Below are 19481 nucleotides of genomic sequence, written 5' to 3' on the forward strand. Positions count from 1 at the left end.
CTCTCCTCTTCTCCCTTCCTCTGCTTGTTGATGATGGTCCTTCTGCTGAATGTGTGATGTCATCTCCTGTGGTTTCAATTTACATTTCTCTGATGATTAGCTGAACATCTTTTTACGAGCCTGTTGGCCATCTGGAAGTCATCTCTGGAGAAAGGCCTGTCCAGGTCTCCTGCCTACTTTTTGATTGGGTTGTTTGTTTTGATATCGAGTTGTATGAGATGTTGATATATTTTGGGCATTAACAACCTACCAGACCGATCGCTTGCAAATGTCTGTCTCCTCCCATGTCTAGGTTCTCTTTCATTTTGTCAGTAGTTTTCTAAGCTGTAAAAGCTTTTAAGCCTAGTTAGGTCCCATTTGCTTAGTTTTGCTTTTCTTTCCTTTGCTCTAGGAGACAGATCCCCCAAAATATTGCTACCACTGACGTCAAAGCGTGTCTGCCTGTGTTTTCTTTTTTTAAGTTTATTGAAGCATAGTGATTTACAATGTTGCGATAATTTCTCCTGCACAACAGAGTGATTCACTTATGCATGTACACGCATGATACTGAGTAGGGCTCTTTGTGTTTACGTTTTCTTTTAAGAAGTTTATGCTTTCAGTCTTACATGTAGGTCTTTCACCACTTTGAGTTTATTTTTGTATATGGTGTGACAAAATGCTCTAATTTCATCCTTTTACATGAAAGCTGTCCAGTTTTTCCCAGCACCACTTATTGAAGATACTGGGTTTTTTTTTTTTTTCCATCATATATGTTTACCTCTTTTGCCATAGATTAATTGATCACAAGTGCCTGGGTTTATTTTGAGGAAGTCTATTATGTCCCATTGATATATATGCCCACTGTTGTGCCAGTATCATACTGTTTTAGTTCTTGTAACTTGGTGGTACAGTCTAAAGTCAGGGAACAGGATACCTCCAGCTTTGTAATTTTTTCTCAAGACTGCTTGGGCCATTCAGGATCTTCTTCTCCTCCCTAAAAATTTTTGGATTATTTGTTTGAGTTGTTTGAAATTGTCATGGGTAGAGAGAATTGTAATTTTTAATCAAATTATTTTAGTTCTTAACACATCACAAGAGTAATATGTTGAAAATAAACCGATATGGATTCTTAAAGTGATTTATTCCTGGGACAGGGAGAGGGAGCCAAAAAAATGAAGAGACACCATATTGGACTGCAGAAATTATAGGATTTATTGAAAATGCTTTGTTGTTTAATTTTCACAGTACTACATAAGGTAAATTTTGTATTTTTTTTTAAAAACTTGATCCTGGATCCCACAGAAATTACTTTACTTGATAAGGGGCAGTATATAGCAACATCAGAATTGTACTAAAATTCTATGATCACACAAATGCATACACATGCTTTTCACCAACAGGGGTGGCTGAAGTAGACCTGACAGGAACACAGGAATATCTGGGACCTGAAAAATGAGACTTCAGTAAAAAGAACCCTTGAGCTCCTGAAAGCACAAGCCTGTTTTTAATAAGAGACTGATACAGGTTACATTTTTCAGTTATCAATATAGAGAGCTCATATTTATTATTAACTTGAGACACTTATATGCTTTACACTTAATAGCATTTATATTTTCACCATGATTACATGTATGGTGCAGTTTTGATACCAAGATTACATTAGGAAAATAAACACGATGCTTAGGAATGTTATTCAAGGTTATACCGCTAACATGTAGCAAGACAGAACTTGGACTTAGATATTCTGGACACAAAACTTCTACTCTTGGAAATGAGATGGTAATTTGGCAGAGGTGCTACCTCAATACTGCTCTTTCTTTATGAGGCATCACTCATTTTCCCTTGGAAAATGATGGATTAAGATTTTCTCCTCATGCAAACATGATATTGAGAAAAGTATGACTCAAGGCAAACCATATACCCTATTGATGAATGAAGGACAGTCCAGTGGAAAACAGGGAGGCATCAAGGATAAAGGGACAACGGCGCTGATGAGCTCAGGCAGGTAAGAAGCACCCGCAGCAAGAGGCATTACTGAGAAGTGGGTGTGGATGCAAGAGGGTTCAAGAGCCCGGCGAGCACAGAATCATGGGGATGTGACATTTCATAGGGTTGAAATACGGAAATGTCGCCTGAGAAAAGGGACATGAAGAGAATCTATAGATGAGACTGCCATGGTTTGTGATGTTGAAAAATGAGACAGTGCCGGCTTCATACTCCAGGAAAACCCCAATACGACGGGGAGGAACACCAAGAGAGAGGGTTAAGGGCCCGGAATCCGAGGAGGAAGACTCCTCAAAAGTATTATATTCACCCTTATCATTTAACCATATAACCCAGTAGCCATATTTTGGTTTATATCTCCAGTAAGGATGTTGATTACTTTTACTGAAACAAAACAAACAATTGGAGAGTTTCCTACCATACACCCCCAAGATCCAGGCTCTCTTCCCCGACACGTCTACCTCCCAATAATGTTTCCCTGACGAAATTAGTGGGTAGCCCAGGACACTACAATCTTCAAAATCACCGTTCGGACATGTACTGCTTAGTCCAAATTTGCGCGCGTATCTCACTTGTCTCCTATCCACAGAAATGGTGACATCCGATTTAATCTTGAGATTATTCAGGGTCACGTGAACTGTAGAAAAATTATAGGGTTGGGTGAAGGCTCTGATGTAGTTTTATTTGTGACATAGTGAAAGGGGTCTTTGGAATAACTTAAGTGGAAAGATAATATGTTCGTGTATGCTGGGACGAGAAATATGGTGCTTAAAACATGAGACCTACTAAAAAGCAAAAAATCCTACAAGGGAATGAGACTAGGGGGCTCATCGAAATTGTAATTTCTGCTTACCCCAGTAACGCCGCACATCCGTCAGCTCTGAAAGGACAAAAATCCACAGTATTAAACAGGCCAAGGACTCAGCCCTGAAATCCTCTCTCAGTTAAGGGAAGGACTATAACGAGGCAGTAAACTGGTGAAAAAGAGGATGGAACAAGCCCGTGGTCACTCCCCACTAAATAGGAGCATCTCATCAGCACATGGCATCTGGGCTTCCTTGTCTCCGACCACAGGCGGAACTCCTAGCCTCCTTCCCATGTTCCCCGGCCATCACCAGCATCCCACCGACACCCACGAGGGGCAGCTCTCCTTACTGTTAAAGACACACAGTATCTCCCTCAGGTCAGGAGCTCGAAACACTCTCCTTTGTTCTTTGGGGAAAGCTTTTGGCTTCTTCAGCGTCAAAGTCTCACTCCTAAGGATGACAAAAATCGACCCCGACCCCTCTGACTTTTGGCCCCTCGAACCTAAATCCACTCACATACAGTATTTTCGCCCTATCGATGCACTTGAACTGTCTTCCTGGAGACCCTGAGAGAGGAGAGAGTGGACCCAGACCTTGGATGCAGAAGAAATGAGCTCATGGCCACCTCCCCAGGTACCCACTGTGTGACCTGGCGAAGGCTTGACCTGTCAGAAGGACAGTTTCTTCCTTCCAAAATGAAATCATTATGAACCTTTCTCTCTTGAGCATCTAGAAATCGTAAGACATTATATGAAATCGTGGACTTAACTAAATAAAACGTTGGTACCTTAAAAAAAAAGAATTTGTGGAAAAGCCTGGATTTCCGGGAGTGGGTTTCCAGGAAGATGATCGGAAAGTGAGGTTGCAGGATGTGGATCCCGGATGCTTGAGGCATACTGCATATGGGAATACTGTCCGGAGCATCCCAAGATCTTTGAAGTTTGTTCCTCCTGAGGGAGGCTCTTGGAATAATCTAAGATTTCAGATTCTCTGGGAACGGTTCAAAAAAGTTGGGAGAGAAAACGCTGGGAATACTAAACTAGCAATGGTCTGAAATTCACATGTTTGTTAAGATCATGATGCTGCCGGGGGGGGGGGGGTGAAAATTCATATACAAGGATATGGACTTTCTGTTCTGGTTTCTTGAATATGTGACCAAGATGGAGCAATCGTTTGCAACAGAGTCAAAATATTTCCTGAGAAAAGTCTGTTTTTAGAAATCTAAACGGAAAGATATAGAAGGACCTGGTCTCCTCTATGAGCTTTAAATTTAAGCATAAAGGCGCTGTCTCCAACGCTGGGTGCAGGGTAGATAAGAGGACTTGACCTTCCCACGACAAGTTGAGCACCTATTAAATATGGGAACCCGAGCCAGATAATGACACCCAGTGTGAATTAAGCACTGGAGGCCACAGGGTTCTGAAACTGCAATGCCTTATCCTAATACTGCTACTGAAACAAACTCTGCAACTTCCCACGAGCAAACTCTTTAATACAATCTAGTCCACTCTCGATACTTATGGAACAACCTGGCCATGATTTACCAACAGAAACTTGAGGTGAATCTAAATGCCCATTTTTCTGCCCTGAACATTGTTTTATTTCCATTGATCACCAGATAACTCCAGTGGCTTTAAATTATTTTCACAGCACATAAGGACCATCTCTGGTCTCTCACACATACCTTTTCAAGATGTCATTCACATCCTAGTAAGAAAAGAGGAAAACATGAGTCAAGTTATAGGTCCCCACAGTTACAAAGCTTTGTCAATTCTCATCAGCCCCTGATTGGGGTCTGTGTCTTTCTCCATTTCTAGTTATTCCACCTATATTCACTTGATCCTAAGTTCATGAAAGAAACATGAATTTACTGATACGAACTCCAGAAGAAAAGAGAACTTCATGTCCAATTATTCCAAAAAGTTTAGATGCCTACAGGCTCCTGCAGGCATTAGCCTGTAGGATCGGGGGCCTGTATTAAATCTTCACTGTGTTTTTGCTGGAAGGAAATGAAGCAATGGGGGAGGAAGTTTCTGTTTCTACTGGAACTAAGTTAGCATCACTTTGAAGAAGATCATGGTAGGACAGGAAACATATTTTAATCATTAGAGCAATGACTAGGGAAAAAACTAAAATAATACCATTAGAAATAGGAAAACTTCAATTTCATGACAGAAATATCTGTTGAACACAAAAGAAGCTAGTTAAGGAGAAAAATGAAAACCAGAACAGCCATATAGGAAGCAAAGAGTAAAATTTAAATATGTCAATAATAACTGCATTAAATGTTATTGTTTTAATACCCCGATGAAAAGTCAGAGGTTTTGGGATGGGATAAAAAAGAAGTATTTTTTAAATAAAAAAGAAAAGTATTAATACAATGCATTTATATCATTATCTATCTAAATTAGGTTATCTATAAGAAACCTAATTTAGATTGAAAGGTACAAAAGGCAAAAGTAAAAAGATAGAAAATTATATACCATATGGTCTGTAACTGTAAGAAATTTCAAGAGTTTATATGAGCATTCGACAAAATAGACATTAAGACAGTAAATATTATGAGAGAGTGAGAGGGAAATTTTATAGTGATAAAAGATTCAGTATATCAAAAATATATGCCAATTAGGAGTTCCCATTGTGGCGCAGCGGAAACGAATCTGACTAGTAACTATGAGGTTGCAGGTTTGATCCCTGGCCTCTCTCAGTGGGTTAAGGATCTGGTGTTGCCATGAGCTGTGGTGTAGGTCGCAGACGTGGCTCGGATCTGGCCTTGCTGTGGCTGTGGCGTTGGCCGGCAGCTTCACCTGGGATTCGATCCCTAAACTTCCATATGCCATGGGTTCAGCCCTAAAAAGACAAAAGACTATATATATATATATATACCAATTATAAAAGCACATGCACCTAGCAGCAGAAAACTTCACAATATACAGAAAAAAATTAAAAGGAAAAATACACAATTCAATAAGAGTTGCAGATTTCAACTTTTAGGCTATAAACAATTATCAGTGAATTTAAAAGTTTAAAATAATAAAATTTATGTTCTCTGATTACAGCAGAATTAAATTTGAAATCCATAGGAGAAGTAAAACTCAGAAATCACCAATTATTTCTTTTTTTTTTTTTTTGTCTTTTGTCTTTTTGTCTTTTGTTGTTGTTGTTGTTGCTATTTCTTGGGCCGCTCCCGCGGCATATGGAGGTTCCCAGGCTAGGGGTCGAATCGGAGCTGTAGCCTCCGGCCTACGCCAGAGCCACAGCAACGCGGGATCCGAGCCGCGTCTGCAACCTACACCACAGCTCACGGCAACGCTGGATCGTTAACCCACTGAGCAAGGGCAGGGACCGAACCCGCAACCTCATGGTTCCTAGTCGGATTCGTTAACCACTGCGCCACGACGGGAACTCCTTATTTCTAATTAACAACACTCTTTAAAATATCCTGGGTTTAACAACAACAACAACAAAAAATACATTGGAAAATTGAAAATAAGTTGAAATGAATGAAAATAAAAACTAAGTAATCAAAATGTATGGAAAAGTATGAATACAATGCATTTATATCATTAAACATATATCAGAAAAGTCTCAAATCAGTGATCTACTAAGTTTTCACGTCAAGCAACTAAGAAACAGAAATTAAATCAGCACACACAAACACACATGCACAAGTGTGTATACACACACAAAGAAAACAATAACTTCGAGAGCAGAAATAGATGAATAAGAAAGTGAACAAAATAGATAAAAATCAACAAAACATTAGTATGTTTTTGAAAAAATTAATAAAATTGACAAAACATAAATAAACTGAGTAAGAAAAAAGTCAAAGAGCAAATCACCAACATCGGGAATAAAAGAGAGGAAATTATTCTGACTATTACTGACATTAAAGGGCTAATAAGGGGTTACCACTGCTAACTTTATTTCTACAAGTCAGGCAACTTAGATAGAAATGGATAAATTCCTACAAAGACATGCGAAAACAGACTTGAATGCAAAAAATCTAAATAATTCTAAAACAAGTAATAAATATGAATCTTTCCTATATCTATATCTATAACTATATCTATAGCTGTAACTATAACTATATCTATATCTATATCTGAACCTTTCCAATAAATAAAACCCAGAGTGGATGGCTTCTCTGGTGAATTCTATTAAGCATTTGAAGAATAAATAATAGTTCTTCATAAACTGGCTTCAGAACTAGAGAAAGAGGGAGAAAACCACCACACAATGAGGGAAAAAAGCCCTCCTGGAATCTGAAGTGCATTTGTTTGTCTGTGACTCTGACAGATCATGAGAAGGTGCCTGATAAATGCTTAACACTAGATCAGAGACAACAAGGTTGTACAGAAAAGTCACTGAACACAATGAACCTTCTCTCGACAGTCCAACGTTCGCACTGAGATGGGTACAAATAATAAAAAGTAAGTTTCCTTTGTTATTCCCCCTCTAAACTCACACAAGTCATACATTCAGTTAGTCCTATAACCATTGAAATAGTTGCATGAAAGGCTCAAAGCAACGTTAGTGACAGCAGCAGAAAGAAGAGGGCAACAGAGGAGAGAAGAAAGGCACCTGGGGTGCATTTCGCTCATCTCCCAGACGCTGGGGCTTCTTCCCCAGTCTTACCTGCAGCATCTCCAGTTTGGACCCCAGCAAACGACGCTCCACCTCCGAGATGAGCTCTCCCACCAGCTGGGTCTGCTGGGCCAGCTCATCCTTGGAGTCTGCCAGGTCACTCAGAATAACTTTCTCCTCGTCCTTCAGCATCTGCATTTCCTTCAGCTCCTCATTTTCCAGGATCCCTCTCAGTCGCATAAACTCTGCCTGGACATTTTGTTGCTCACTTTGTATTTGATTCTTCAGGAATGAGAAAGAGAGAGCAGGGTTTGGGGACTATCGGACTGAGACTGGGAGCAGAGGAAGAGCCCCTCCACTGGGGAAGCGGCCACCGTGAAGGGAGCTAGAAGGAGGGAAGCAACTCTTGGGGCAGCGACTTTTCCTTCCTGTCTCTCCATCACACACCAAAACAATGGCCCCAAGTCTGTGTTGCTGAGGTCAGCTCAGAGCCAGAATGGGGTCCCTGGGAGTGGCTCGGCTTTGACAGCCGTCCAGGATGCTCATGCCTCCCCGTATTACTCCTGACCCCCTCCCAGCATCCCTCTGCCCACATGGGACACAGAGGACAGAATCACGAGCCATCGCCAAGTGTCTCCCGTAGAAGAGGCAAAGGCTAAAACACACGTGGGGAGTGTGTCTGAAATTCACAAGTCATCCGCACGGGAGGGTCCCTCTCTATGAATAGCCCCTTTCAAATATCCGTGATCATTTGCGCTATGTTCACTCTTCAGCCCCCACCCCTATCAGAGGAAGGATGAACCACTAGTCCAAGGACTTAGCTGTCAGGGAACCAAGAGGAAGGCAGCTCGCTGTGACTAACCCAAGGACCCGCCTGGGGATTGACCCAATGCCCTCAGGAAGTGTCTGCTCCTACCTTCCAAGCAGAGACCTCTTCTCTGACTTGCGCTTCCAGCTTCTCAGCTTCCTTCTGCTCCTCCTGCAGCCTCTCCAGAGCATCCTGGAGTTTCTTCTATGAGAAAAGAATCACAGCAGAGTCAAGCTATGGGCTTTTTAGCATCGCTGGAGGGGATCAATGGTGGCGACATGAGGTGGGGACAGAAGCTGTGGGGACAGAAGCTGTGAAAACAGCAACGAGCAGCTATCACCTGGAAGCAAACCCGAGGTGGGGAAAGTGTTCTTTAGGACTCAAGGGATGGAAGTCACCATCCTTTGGCCAAAGAAGAAACCTGATCCTGCAGCAAGGACACAACCTACCGCTCAATCCACCCAGTGTCCTAGTCTCCCCTCCTGTTTAAAGGAGAATAAGAGCTGGGAGTTCCCGTCGTGGCTCAGTGGTTAACGAATCTGACTAGGAACCATGAGGTTGTGGGTTGGATCCCTGCCCTTGCTCAGTGGGTTAAGGATCGGGCGTTGCCATGAGCTGTGGTGTAGGTCGAAGACGCAGCTCGGATCTGGCGTTGCTGTGGCTCTGGTGTAGGCCGGCGGCTACAGCTCCGATTCGACCCCAGCCTGGGAACCTCCATATGCCGCGGGAGCAACCCAAGAAAATGGCAAAAAGACCAAAAAAAAAAAAAAAAAGAGAGAGAGAGAGAGAATAAGAGCTTTTCTAGGGCTCCAGATCTCCACGAAGTTGGCACAAGCTACATTAATACGTACTTCTGCCTAAGGTTCTATATGGAGGGTTATACTTTTGTAATTGGGTGCAATGCACAAAAATATCCCTCAGACATTAGAAAGTGAGCAAAGGCAGAAAAGAGATCACAGGCTTCAGGCCGATGGCGACCAGGTAAATTAAGGCCAATGCAGAGCGGGGATTTGCCATCAAGCACCGCTTTCTGCCTGCGCTTCTTCCACCCTGGCCTCCTACCTGGTACTCCTGGGCAACCTCCTCCACGAGGAAGGTCTGGTGATCACAGTGCTGTTGAGATCGCTCGCAGATCCAGCAAATGACCTTCCCATCCTCCTTACAGAAGAACAGGAGTTTCTCTTCATGGTGTACACAGAGATTTCCCTTCTGCTCCACCTCCGGGCTCAGCGAGACCTTCCTAAGCCTCTCCACTATGTTGGCCACATGCCTATTAAGTCGCAGGTTCCCAGGCTGGTAACTGACTCTGCACACAGGGCAGTTGCTCTTCCCTTCCAGGCCCATCATGGACTTCTTGCTGTTTACAGTCAGGCAGTCTTGGCAGAAGCTGTGGCCACAGTCAAGGCTCAGAGGTTCTTTGAGAAGCTCCAGGCAAATGGGGCAGGTCACCTCCTCCCGTATGTTCTCCAGGATGCCTGAAGCCATGGCAGCGGGCTCCTGCTCGTCCCAGCTTCTAGGATTCTCTTGCTCACACGTCCCTGCGTGATTGGAAAAGGGACAAGGGACTAAAATAAGAAAGGCAGAAATAACACAACACCAGTTGTGTGAAGGAAATAGTGAAGGACAAAAAAGAAAATATGGCGAAATGAAGAAAGGAGCTTCTTGGTTCGGTGAGATGACTTTTCATGGTAATTCCAAACACCTTACTCCTGGTTCCTGTCACATGACAAATTCCATCCATCCTTATCTCTTCCACAACTGTTATCTTCTTTAATTAAAAAAAAAAAAAAGTGGTCTTTTCCTCCCAAGATCCTTGTACGACCGGTTACCATCTGTTCTGCTTTTTCTCCTCCATGCGAAAACACATCCTCAACCTAAAAAGCCCCAGACCACTTATGCCTTTGGGTTTTTAAACCTGTTCTTCTCTCAGCATGGTGTATTCATATGACTCACTCTTTTCATGTTTTTTTTTTTAATTGAGGTATAGTTAATTTACAGTGTTGTGTTAGTTTCAAGTGTACAGCAAAGTAATTCAGTCACACATACATATATGTGTGCGTGTGTATGTGTGTGTGTGTGTGTATAAAATGTCCTTGTTGTTTACTCATTTTCTATATAATAGGGTGTATACGTTAAGTCCAAACTCCTAATGCATCCCCACTCTGTCCCATGCCCCACTATCCCCTTTGATAACTTAAGTTTGCTTCTTATGTCTGGACGTCTATTCTGTTTTGTAAATAAGTTCATTTGTATCATCTTTTTATATCCCACTTACAGCGATATCATATGGTATTTCTCTTTATCTGTCTGCTTTATGCACTTAACATGATAAACTCTAGGTCCGTCCATGTTGCTGCCAATAACATGATACCATTCTTTTTTAAGGCTGAGTAATATTCCATTGTATGCATGTACCACATCTTCTTTATCCATGCCTCTGTTGATGAACACTTACGTTTCTTCTGGGTCTTGGCTATTGTAAATTGTGCTGCAATGAACACTGAGGTGCACGCATCTTTTCAAATTAGAGTTTTCTATAGGTATATGCCCAGGTGTGGGATTCCTTGATCATATGGTCGTCCTATATTCAGTCTTTTAAGGAACTTCCAGACTGTTCTCCATAGTGGCTGTACCAATTTACATTCACCAACAATGTGGGGGGTTCCCTTTTCTCCACATCCTCACCAGCATTTATTATTTATAGACTTTTAAACGATGACCATTCTGACTAGACTAGAGTGTGACTCAGTCTATTCAGTTAACTCTCTCTCTACATGGCCTCCTGTCATAAAGACCTTCTCCGATGACTTAGATTCATAATTATAACCATTGTCATCATTTACTGCACTTTGGCAGTGGTATTTATTATCAGGACAGATAATATACGGTAATGCGTCTGCGCATATGGTAAGAATAAACACTGTGGTTTATGTAAACAGAAACAGTGACTTACAAAGACTGTGGCCCTTCAATAGACAGAATGAGGGTGAACCTCATATATTTGAGATCTTCTTTCAGAGGCCTGTCTTCTACCCCACCAAGTTAATCGAAGACAAAGAGAGCTGGCTTCATGGACCTAGTTAATACCCAGAGCGATGGGGCTGGGGGTGGGGAAGCAAAGAGGCCAGTTCAGCTGGAAGATAATGGTAAGTCTTGAATGTGTAGATATGGATCTCACTTTGGCCTGGAAACACGCCAACGACACCGACAGGAGGCTAAAGATGCGTAAGGAGAGTGGGCAGGGAGACGGTATAAATGACCTCATGAGATCAAGTCCATCAGATGTGTTTAAAAAAACCAGAACTACAGATGAAATGAATGCTGGTCTCGAGAAAAAAAGCCTCCAAGTATTAGACAAGGTCACTTAACAAATGCTCATTGAGAAGAATGCCATGCTGGCAAATGGACCAAGAGCCATAAACAGAAAGACGAGTCTCAACAGAGGGTGTAAACCACTATTAACCTGAGATTCACCTGGAAACTAGTAGTAGATTAAAGCTCGGCTGTCCATATACAAAAGAGCAGATGTGGAAAATGCTACTAGATTGACGTTGTTCAGAGATCAGATGATGGGGGTGGGGGAAATAAGGGATTATCCAAGAATTCCAACTTGAAAACGCAACGACTGAATTGAAGGTAGAGAAAGATGAAGGAATCAAAGACTGAGTGAGGAAGAAACATATTAGGTCGAAGAAACGACCTGTTGCTGGAAAACATATCATCTTGCAGGCGTTTCAAAATGCCAGTGTGGCTGGTGTGCACAAAAGGCCCAGGCCTTTGGTATCACAAGTGCCTACAGTGGCCTTAAATATGATGCTTACTAAATTATGTACCACTTAAAAACTCTTTTCCAAGAGCAAGGGGACGTTATCAATGTCTCCCCCCCGGAGACAGGTAGGGGCATTAACTAGCAGTATGTTTGAGCTGTGATCTTAGACGGTCCCATTGTGGAGCTGGGAAGGTGAGTGGGACGCAGGCACAGCTGCTCAGGGCAGAGCTGGTGAGCGTCTGGGGCGGGGGGGTGAGGAAGCCAATGCAGCGAAGCAGATGAGACAGAAGAGATATAAAAGGACGGGACTGGGTGTTGGAGTCCATGGGGGGGAACAAGGTTAAATTCAGGCCTGGGCTCACTCTTCCCATCAGGAAAGATAACACTGGCGTTTACCCTCTTCCTCGTAACTTTTGTTCATTTGTTTTGTTTTTCTTGGAAACCTACTGGGTGACAGTCAAGTGGACGATCGGTGGCCTTTGAGGCCACATGGTTGATAATACAACAAGCCTGATGTGTGACGTGCGTTTGGGCTACAAAGACTATATAGATCTTAAAGGCCAGTGGGCAAGTGTAGACCTTTTTTCACAAGAGGATTATGACTCTTACCGCCAAATCTGTCTTTTTTGGGAAAGAAAAGGTCAGCCCCTGGAAACTGTGCTCATGCTGTGAGGCCACGCAACCCATCCTTCGCAGGACTAGGCCTCTCTAACCTCCAGTAGTTGGTTACACAAGCATCTGGTCTATTTCCTACAAAGCTGTGATGACTGGGAAAACTCACCTCCTGACCCACTTAAGCACCATCTCTGAGAGCTCACCTGAGGCAGCCATGCCATTGCTGTGCCTCCTGTCCTGCAACCCCGGGTCAACCCGAGGGAACCTGGCAGTTCACGTCTTTTGAGGTTACATGGGCAGGATCGGCAATCCCGATTGGAAACCACGGCTGGTGGTCGGTTAGAGTGGGTACCACGGAATGACAGTTACAAGCATGTTCGTTTTCCAACCTGGACTCAATAGGAGGAGCTTGAATTTCTAGGTTGAGAAATTCTGTCAGAGGCTCCAGGAAAATGAGGCTAAGAAACCATCAACACAGAGAGGGGGGATCTCAGAAGATATTCACGTCTTGACGGCTGCCCATGCTCAATGGTAGAAGAAAGAACTCCAGTGTGAGACAAATGATAAAGTTCGCTCTTCTGCACAAGGAAAGGAGAACCTATGGAAACTACATAGAGATACACCGAGACTACGGAGAGTCTCCCTGTGTGCCCTGTTCATTGCACAGGAAGGGCCCCTGACAAAGAACGAGGCTGCACACGGACGGGAAATAGACGCTAGCTAAAGGTGCAGATACTGAAAATAGCCTAGAAGCAACACCTAGTTCGCCCCTGGCTGCAAAGCCGACCATCCAGGTCACCCACTGATAAGTAATAAGGTCAGAGACAGACATTTTATCAGTTCATGATGCGAGCTACTTCCCCCTGTGGTGGTGGGGCTTCCCATTATTTCTCATCCCCCTCAAGTCCCAGCCCATGAACACAGAAGAGGCTGCAGAGCTGCCCACAGTCACACCACTAGGCTCCCGAGCACGGAGGGGCCAAGAGGATGGAAACCAATCCACCCCCCCCCCCCGCCGCGCAAATGCTGTCACACCAACGGACTAACCCATCAGGACTCAAAGACCCCCCTGCCCTGGTTCCTGGCACATTCTCGCTCTGAACAGTCAAGGATGCCGGCTGTCTTCAGCAAGGTGCCATATTCACATGTACAGACCAGGAAGGCCAGGTGGGTAGATCCGGCCTGGATAAATGCACAGTCCCTCCGTGGAACAAGCAAAGCCTGGCTTGCCTTCCCCCCTCCCTTCCTGTAAGCCTCGCCCTCCCCCAGAGGGCCCTTCAGTCCGGCCTTGCTCTCAGCAGGAAGCCTGCAAGCTGGGCTTTTTCCACCCTCTGGAACGGCCTCCAGACAACCGTTCAACTCACCCAAGCAGCTTCAGGTTTTCCTCCGGAGTCTCCCCAACTCTGCCTTCCACCAACCACTCAGTGTTCTTCAATACTGAGAAGAAGGACCGGAGGGCCTGGGCAGATGGGCTCAGATCCACTCACTGACCTCGGGCTCCACCCAGAAGACCTGCCGCGGCAGCTGAAGGAAAACGAAAGTTAAATTCTAGGAGGTGGAGCTTGGGCAGGAAAGGAGAAGAGAAACTGTATAGCAAGAGGACAAAGCCAGGCCTCCCCAGAGGGTCCCTGAGACTTGACAAGGCTTTTGCGCCTGAGCCTGGGCCACAGGCTGGTTTTGTTGTTGCTGCTGCTGTTGTTGTTTTGTTTATGGCCACACCCACAGCACATGAAATTCCCAGGTCAGGGCCTGAATCCGAGCCACAGCCCTGCCACCCATACCCATGCCACAGGGACCTGAGAAGCTGCTATGGGATTCTTTTTTGCTTTTTTCGTTTTTCTTTTTTTTTTTTTTTGCTTTTTGGGCTGCACCTGCAGCATATGGAGGTTCCCACTCTAGGGTTTGAATCAGAGCTACAGCTGCTCTCTTGCACCACAGCTCACGGCCACACCAGATCCCTGACCCACTGAGCGAGGCCAGGGACTGAACCCACGTCCTCACGGATACTGGTCGGATTCTTTTCTGCTGCACCACAATGGGAACTCCTGCTATAAGATTCTTAACCCACTGTACCACAGCGGGAACTCCCCAGTGGCTGCATTTTTATCCTTAGCTCAGCGCTACTCCCGGAAGGTTGTTCCCATGGCTCCTCAGACTAACCCATCCGCGGGATAACGAGACATCCTGAGCAACGCAGTTTCACACGCAAGCCCCTTGCCTTGTGTCTTTACACACGATCTGTCAAGAGGGGGAGGAAAGTACCCCCCTCACCCAGTGAAGACCCGCACTCAGGGCTTAGGCTCACGGGAGGCAACCGTGCTGGCTCACCCTCTCCCGGCATGTGTCCACCAGCTGAACTAAGCCAATCTGGCCAGTCCGGGTCCTGGCAGGTCCCATTAGCGGGGCCACCACAGAGTGGGAAGGCACCAAAGCTGACTTTCAGAAGCTGGAGGCCATGTGGCCACATGGACCCTTTTGCTAAATAGGCTGAAAAAGATGACACTGTATGAAGTGCCATTTGCTGGGCTGCGTCATCTAATATGTAACATATAATCCCCATGATCTTAGAGTAATAAAAAGGCAGCAGGAAAATGTGTGTGATGGTTGACTTTAGGAGTCCACTCGCCCGGATCATTGGCTTCCCAGATGCAACCGGCTTTCTGGGTGTGTCTGGGAGGGTGTCATTTCCAGATGAGATTAGAATTGCATCTGTGCCCTCAGTAAGGTCGTTTGCTGTCCGCAAGGTGGGTGGGCAAGGGCCGATTTGCTAAGGGCCTGAAGAGAACAAAAATGTGGAAGGAGGAAGAATTTGTACTTTTCGGCCCTGCCGGCCTCCTTCAGCTGGGCTTTAGCTCTTCTCCGGTCCTTAGACAAATATATTTCTTTTTTCTCATTTCCTATAGACGTTTATTTTTATTTTTTTATTTTTTTCTCGTTTTTAATTAAAATATAGTTGATTTACAGTATTGTGCTAATTTCTGCTGTACGGCAAAATGACCCAGCCGTGCATAGATATACCTTCTTTTTCCCATATTATCTTCCATCATGTTCCGTCACAAGAGACTGGAAGTTTCCTGAGCTGTACAGTAGGACCTGATGGCTTACCCATTCTAAATATAATAGTTTGCATCTACTCTACCCCATAAGTACAGGGGAAAAGAGCTGGAAATGAAAATGCCAAAAGACACGGGGACCCAGCCACGTGCTGCACCTTTACTCACTGCAGTAGCGTTTGCCCTGCGTCTCCCTGGAGGAGGAGAAAAGCCTTGACTTCATTCTGAGGCTCACGGCAGCCTTTCCGCTCCCTGGAAAGCGTGAGGCTGACCAGGAATAGGAAACACGGACTTACACCACGACTGAGGAAGCCCGGGACCGAACTTCCAACCCCCTGTCCCGGTAGGTCACAGCGTGAACGAGCAACCTGTAAAAAGATGTATCTGGGCAAACAGAGAAAAGGCTTTCCAGTAAAAAGAATGACTGTGACCACAGAAAAAAATATCAAATCTCTTTTTTTCTAGTATATTCTTAAGGAAGCTGTGCCAGTAATTGCAATAAAACCCTGGGTATCTATGAAGAGATAACACATTCTTTTATAATGAAGAAATATTTGTTATATGCACAATACAGCATTGTTACCTATAGGCTCTAGGACTCATCCATTTTGTGTAAATCAAACTTTATGTCCATTTTAAGCAACTCCTTAAAAACTTGCTAAAAGGCCGGATTTCCTGTTAAGTAGTCTTACCACCATAAAAAAAAAGGCAACATGATTGATAGCAGAGTATTAAAATGGAAAATCAAAAAGAATGTTTAGAGAAAAGAAACAACAGCCCAGAATTATATACTCGGAAAGCTATTTATCTGCAAAGTAAAATAAAAATATTTGAAGATTTAAAAAATAGGTTTCTTATGCAAAATGATTAGATTAAAATGATTTGTGAACCCTTAACCAAATTAGTCTTTATCAAAGCAGTGCAAAGGTATGAATGTTTAAAGTAGATTACTTTGCATTCTTCACATTAATATTTCAAGCCACAGAAAACTAATTGATACCAATCTGGGTTACTGCTTATGTGTGAGGAAATAAGGAAGTTATTACAAATGGTCTATTATTTAACTCTTATACTAGGCCTTAAGGTAAGTCTTAGTATTTTTATTTCTTATGAGAAACTGAATCAATTTATAACGGAATATGGAGCAGTAAGCAGTAACATTTGCTATGATAGTGAAATTCTATCTGGTTTCCAAGTCTGAGCTCTTCACTGTCCAGGGCTCACCCACTATAACGTGTCACCTAGCACAGCACCCTACTCATGAGGGGACTCAGTTTGGTTTTAAACACTTCCATGACCTGCTCCTACTTCGTGAACGGCTACAAGGCTTGAGCACATCAATCCGTTTCTCCTGGCACCTAAGATGCTCCCATGTGCTCCCAGCTCCTTCTGCAGGGAAGTGTCCTCTGGGTTTCCCCATCTGACTCCACATCCTCGGGAACCTGGCTCCTGCCTTTTCCTGGGGCGTGTGTCCCTGAAAGGGCACCCGTGCTGGAGAAACAGGTCCAGTTCTAACCCTGCCGCCTACGCTCTGAGCCATGAGACGTTGGGTGAACCTAAATGTATGTATTCGTCTAACAACCTGATAGGAATCTGTTCTTTACATGGTGTCTTTGAAGATTGACTCAGACAAAGATACTCTAAGTATATACACTTACACACATAAGTATATGCACACATACGTGTGTGCATGTGTGAACAAGTGTGCATGTATATACCTTTCTCAGGCCACGTACTTTTTTTCACTCCCGCTGGGACACATTATTACCCTCCTGTGATTTCACGTGGACTCTACAGCAGCCTGCCTAATAGATGACATATTTTTCTCTAGGAAAAGCTTGTTACTTTACTCTCCTAGGTCAGACTGTTCCACATCCTGAATTTAACACTGGTTACAAAAAAAAGAACAACATCCGAGGTGCATGGCGTGGCACATACAGTGGTGCTGCATACTCAAGGGTTTTGCCACAAGGGGAGACCCCAAAACCAAAAGGCTGTCCTTAAGAAGACAGCTTCCCTGCTAGACAGATTGGAGAAACTCATACTTCTGCACTTCTCTGATCCATTTCCGGGAAAGGGCCTTAAAAACAGGCCCATACAGAACAGCTTTGGTATAAAAACGTCTATAAAACAAGACTGGAACTGGAGCAGTCTGGACAGCCGAGTCTGGGAACTTGAAAAATGAGACTTGAGTAGATCAATCTTTGTCCCTCTAACAGGGGCAAATCTGAAGTTCCCGTCGTGGCTCAGCATTAACGAACCTGACTAGGGTCCATGAGGACATGGGTTCGATCCCTGGCCCCACTCAGTGGGTCAAGGATCCGGCACTGCTGTGAGCTGTGGTGTAGGTCGCAGACGTGGCTCAGAACCCGCGTGGCTGTGGCTGTGGTATAAGCCAGTGGCTGCAGCTCCCATTCGACCCCTAGCCTGGGAACCTCCATATGACACCAGTGTGGCCCTAAAGAGACGAAAAGTAAAAATCAAGCAAATAAATAAATAAATAAAAGGCACGGATCTGTTGCACATGACATTGACACAGCTTATACGTTTCCATAATCGCAAGAGCAAATCTTTATTAAATTGGACGGGACCCTTAAACAGTTGCTTTATATTGAGAGACATTTCATTTTACACAAGGATCTTGAGAGGCAGGTACAATTTTAAACCCCAGTTTGTATTTAAGGACAAAGAAACCCAGCGTTTATGCATCATGACGCACCTTGTGTAGGAACAGACAGGATTAGACATGAAACGCCCTAGACATAAACTCCTGACTCTGGGTACGTGTATCATGTGGGTTTTCCTCTCTGTGACCCTTTGAGGAACCTGGTTATCCTGAGCCACAAACACTCACTCGAAGACCTCCTGGTTGGATGGGGGATCGCTGACTGTCTTGAACACACAGACGGTGGCAGACAGGCTGTGCCACGGCTCCTCGGGTCAGTGATAAAAGAGGGAATATGGACAAGCGGGAGGGCAAGGACACTCTACTGGTCCCGCTCTGTCTTTCGGAAAGACTGAACGTCCTTCCTTGAGAAAAAGCAAACAGGGTCAATGGGTACATAAGAATCTCCGCTAACTCAAACCAGATGCGCTGTACCTCCGAAGCATGAGCACAAGTTCTAAAGCGTACTGGGGGAGTTCCCTGGTGGCTCAGTGAGTTAAGATCCAGTGTGGGAGTTCCCATTGTGGCTCAGTGGTAATGAACCCAACTAGGATCCATGAGGCTGCAGGGCTGATCCCTGGCCTTGCTCAGTGGATTCAGGATCCAGCACTGCCATGAGCTGTGCTGCAGGTCACAGGCGCAGCTGAGATCCTGCATTGCTGTGGCTGTGGTGTGGGCCAGTGGTTGCTGTTCTGATGCGACCCCTTAGCCTGGGAACCTCCATATGCCACAAGGGCGGCCCTAAAAAGAAGACAAACTAAAAAAAGATCCAGTGTTGTCACACATGGCTCTGGTTACTGCTGTGGGGTGGGTTCGAGCCCTGGCCCAGAAATTTCCGTATGCCACAGGCACAGCCAAAAAATTCAAAAGCACAGAAGGGAGATGGGAAGAAAGAGAAGGTGGGAACGATGGTGTGAATGATGATGAGAATGGGGCAGATGAGCTCAGGTAGAGAAGATGAAACCCAAGAGTCGCTCTAAGAACTGGGTGAGGGGGAGCTCCCGTGTAGCTCAGGGGGTTAAGGATCTGGCATTGTCACTGCAGAGGCTCAGGTCACTGCTGTGACGTGGATTTGATCCTATCCCTGGCCCGGGAACCTTTGTATGCTGTGGATTCCAGCTAAAAAAAAAAGAAAGAAAGAAAGAAAGAAAGAAAGAAAGAAAGAAAGAAAGAAAGAAAGAAAGAAAGAAAGAAA

At 44.4% G+C, this 19481-nt stretch overlaps 1 protein-coding gene across 1 annotated transcript; it reads right to left on the minus strand.

Annotated features, from left to right (window-relative positions):
* LOC733579 (tripartite motif protein TRIM5) lies at positions 1168–14111 on the minus strand. The gene is given in 8 exon segments (NM_001044532.1): positions 1168–2620; positions 2837–2863; positions 3139–3239; positions 4474–4496; positions 7428–7658; positions 8293–8388; positions 9247–9722; positions 13933–14111. Coding segments are annotated over 7 exon segments (1479 nt in total). The 5' UTR covers positions 9670–9722; positions 13933–14111; the 3' UTR covers positions 1168–2042.

The sequence above is a fragment of the Sus scrofa genome, chromosome 9 (assembly GCF_000003025.6).
Source record: "Sus scrofa isolate TJ Tabasco breed Duroc chromosome 9, Sscrofa11.1, whole genome shotgun sequence".
Taxonomy (NCBI): domain Eukaryota; kingdom Metazoa; phylum Chordata; class Mammalia; order Artiodactyla; family Suidae; genus Sus; species Sus scrofa.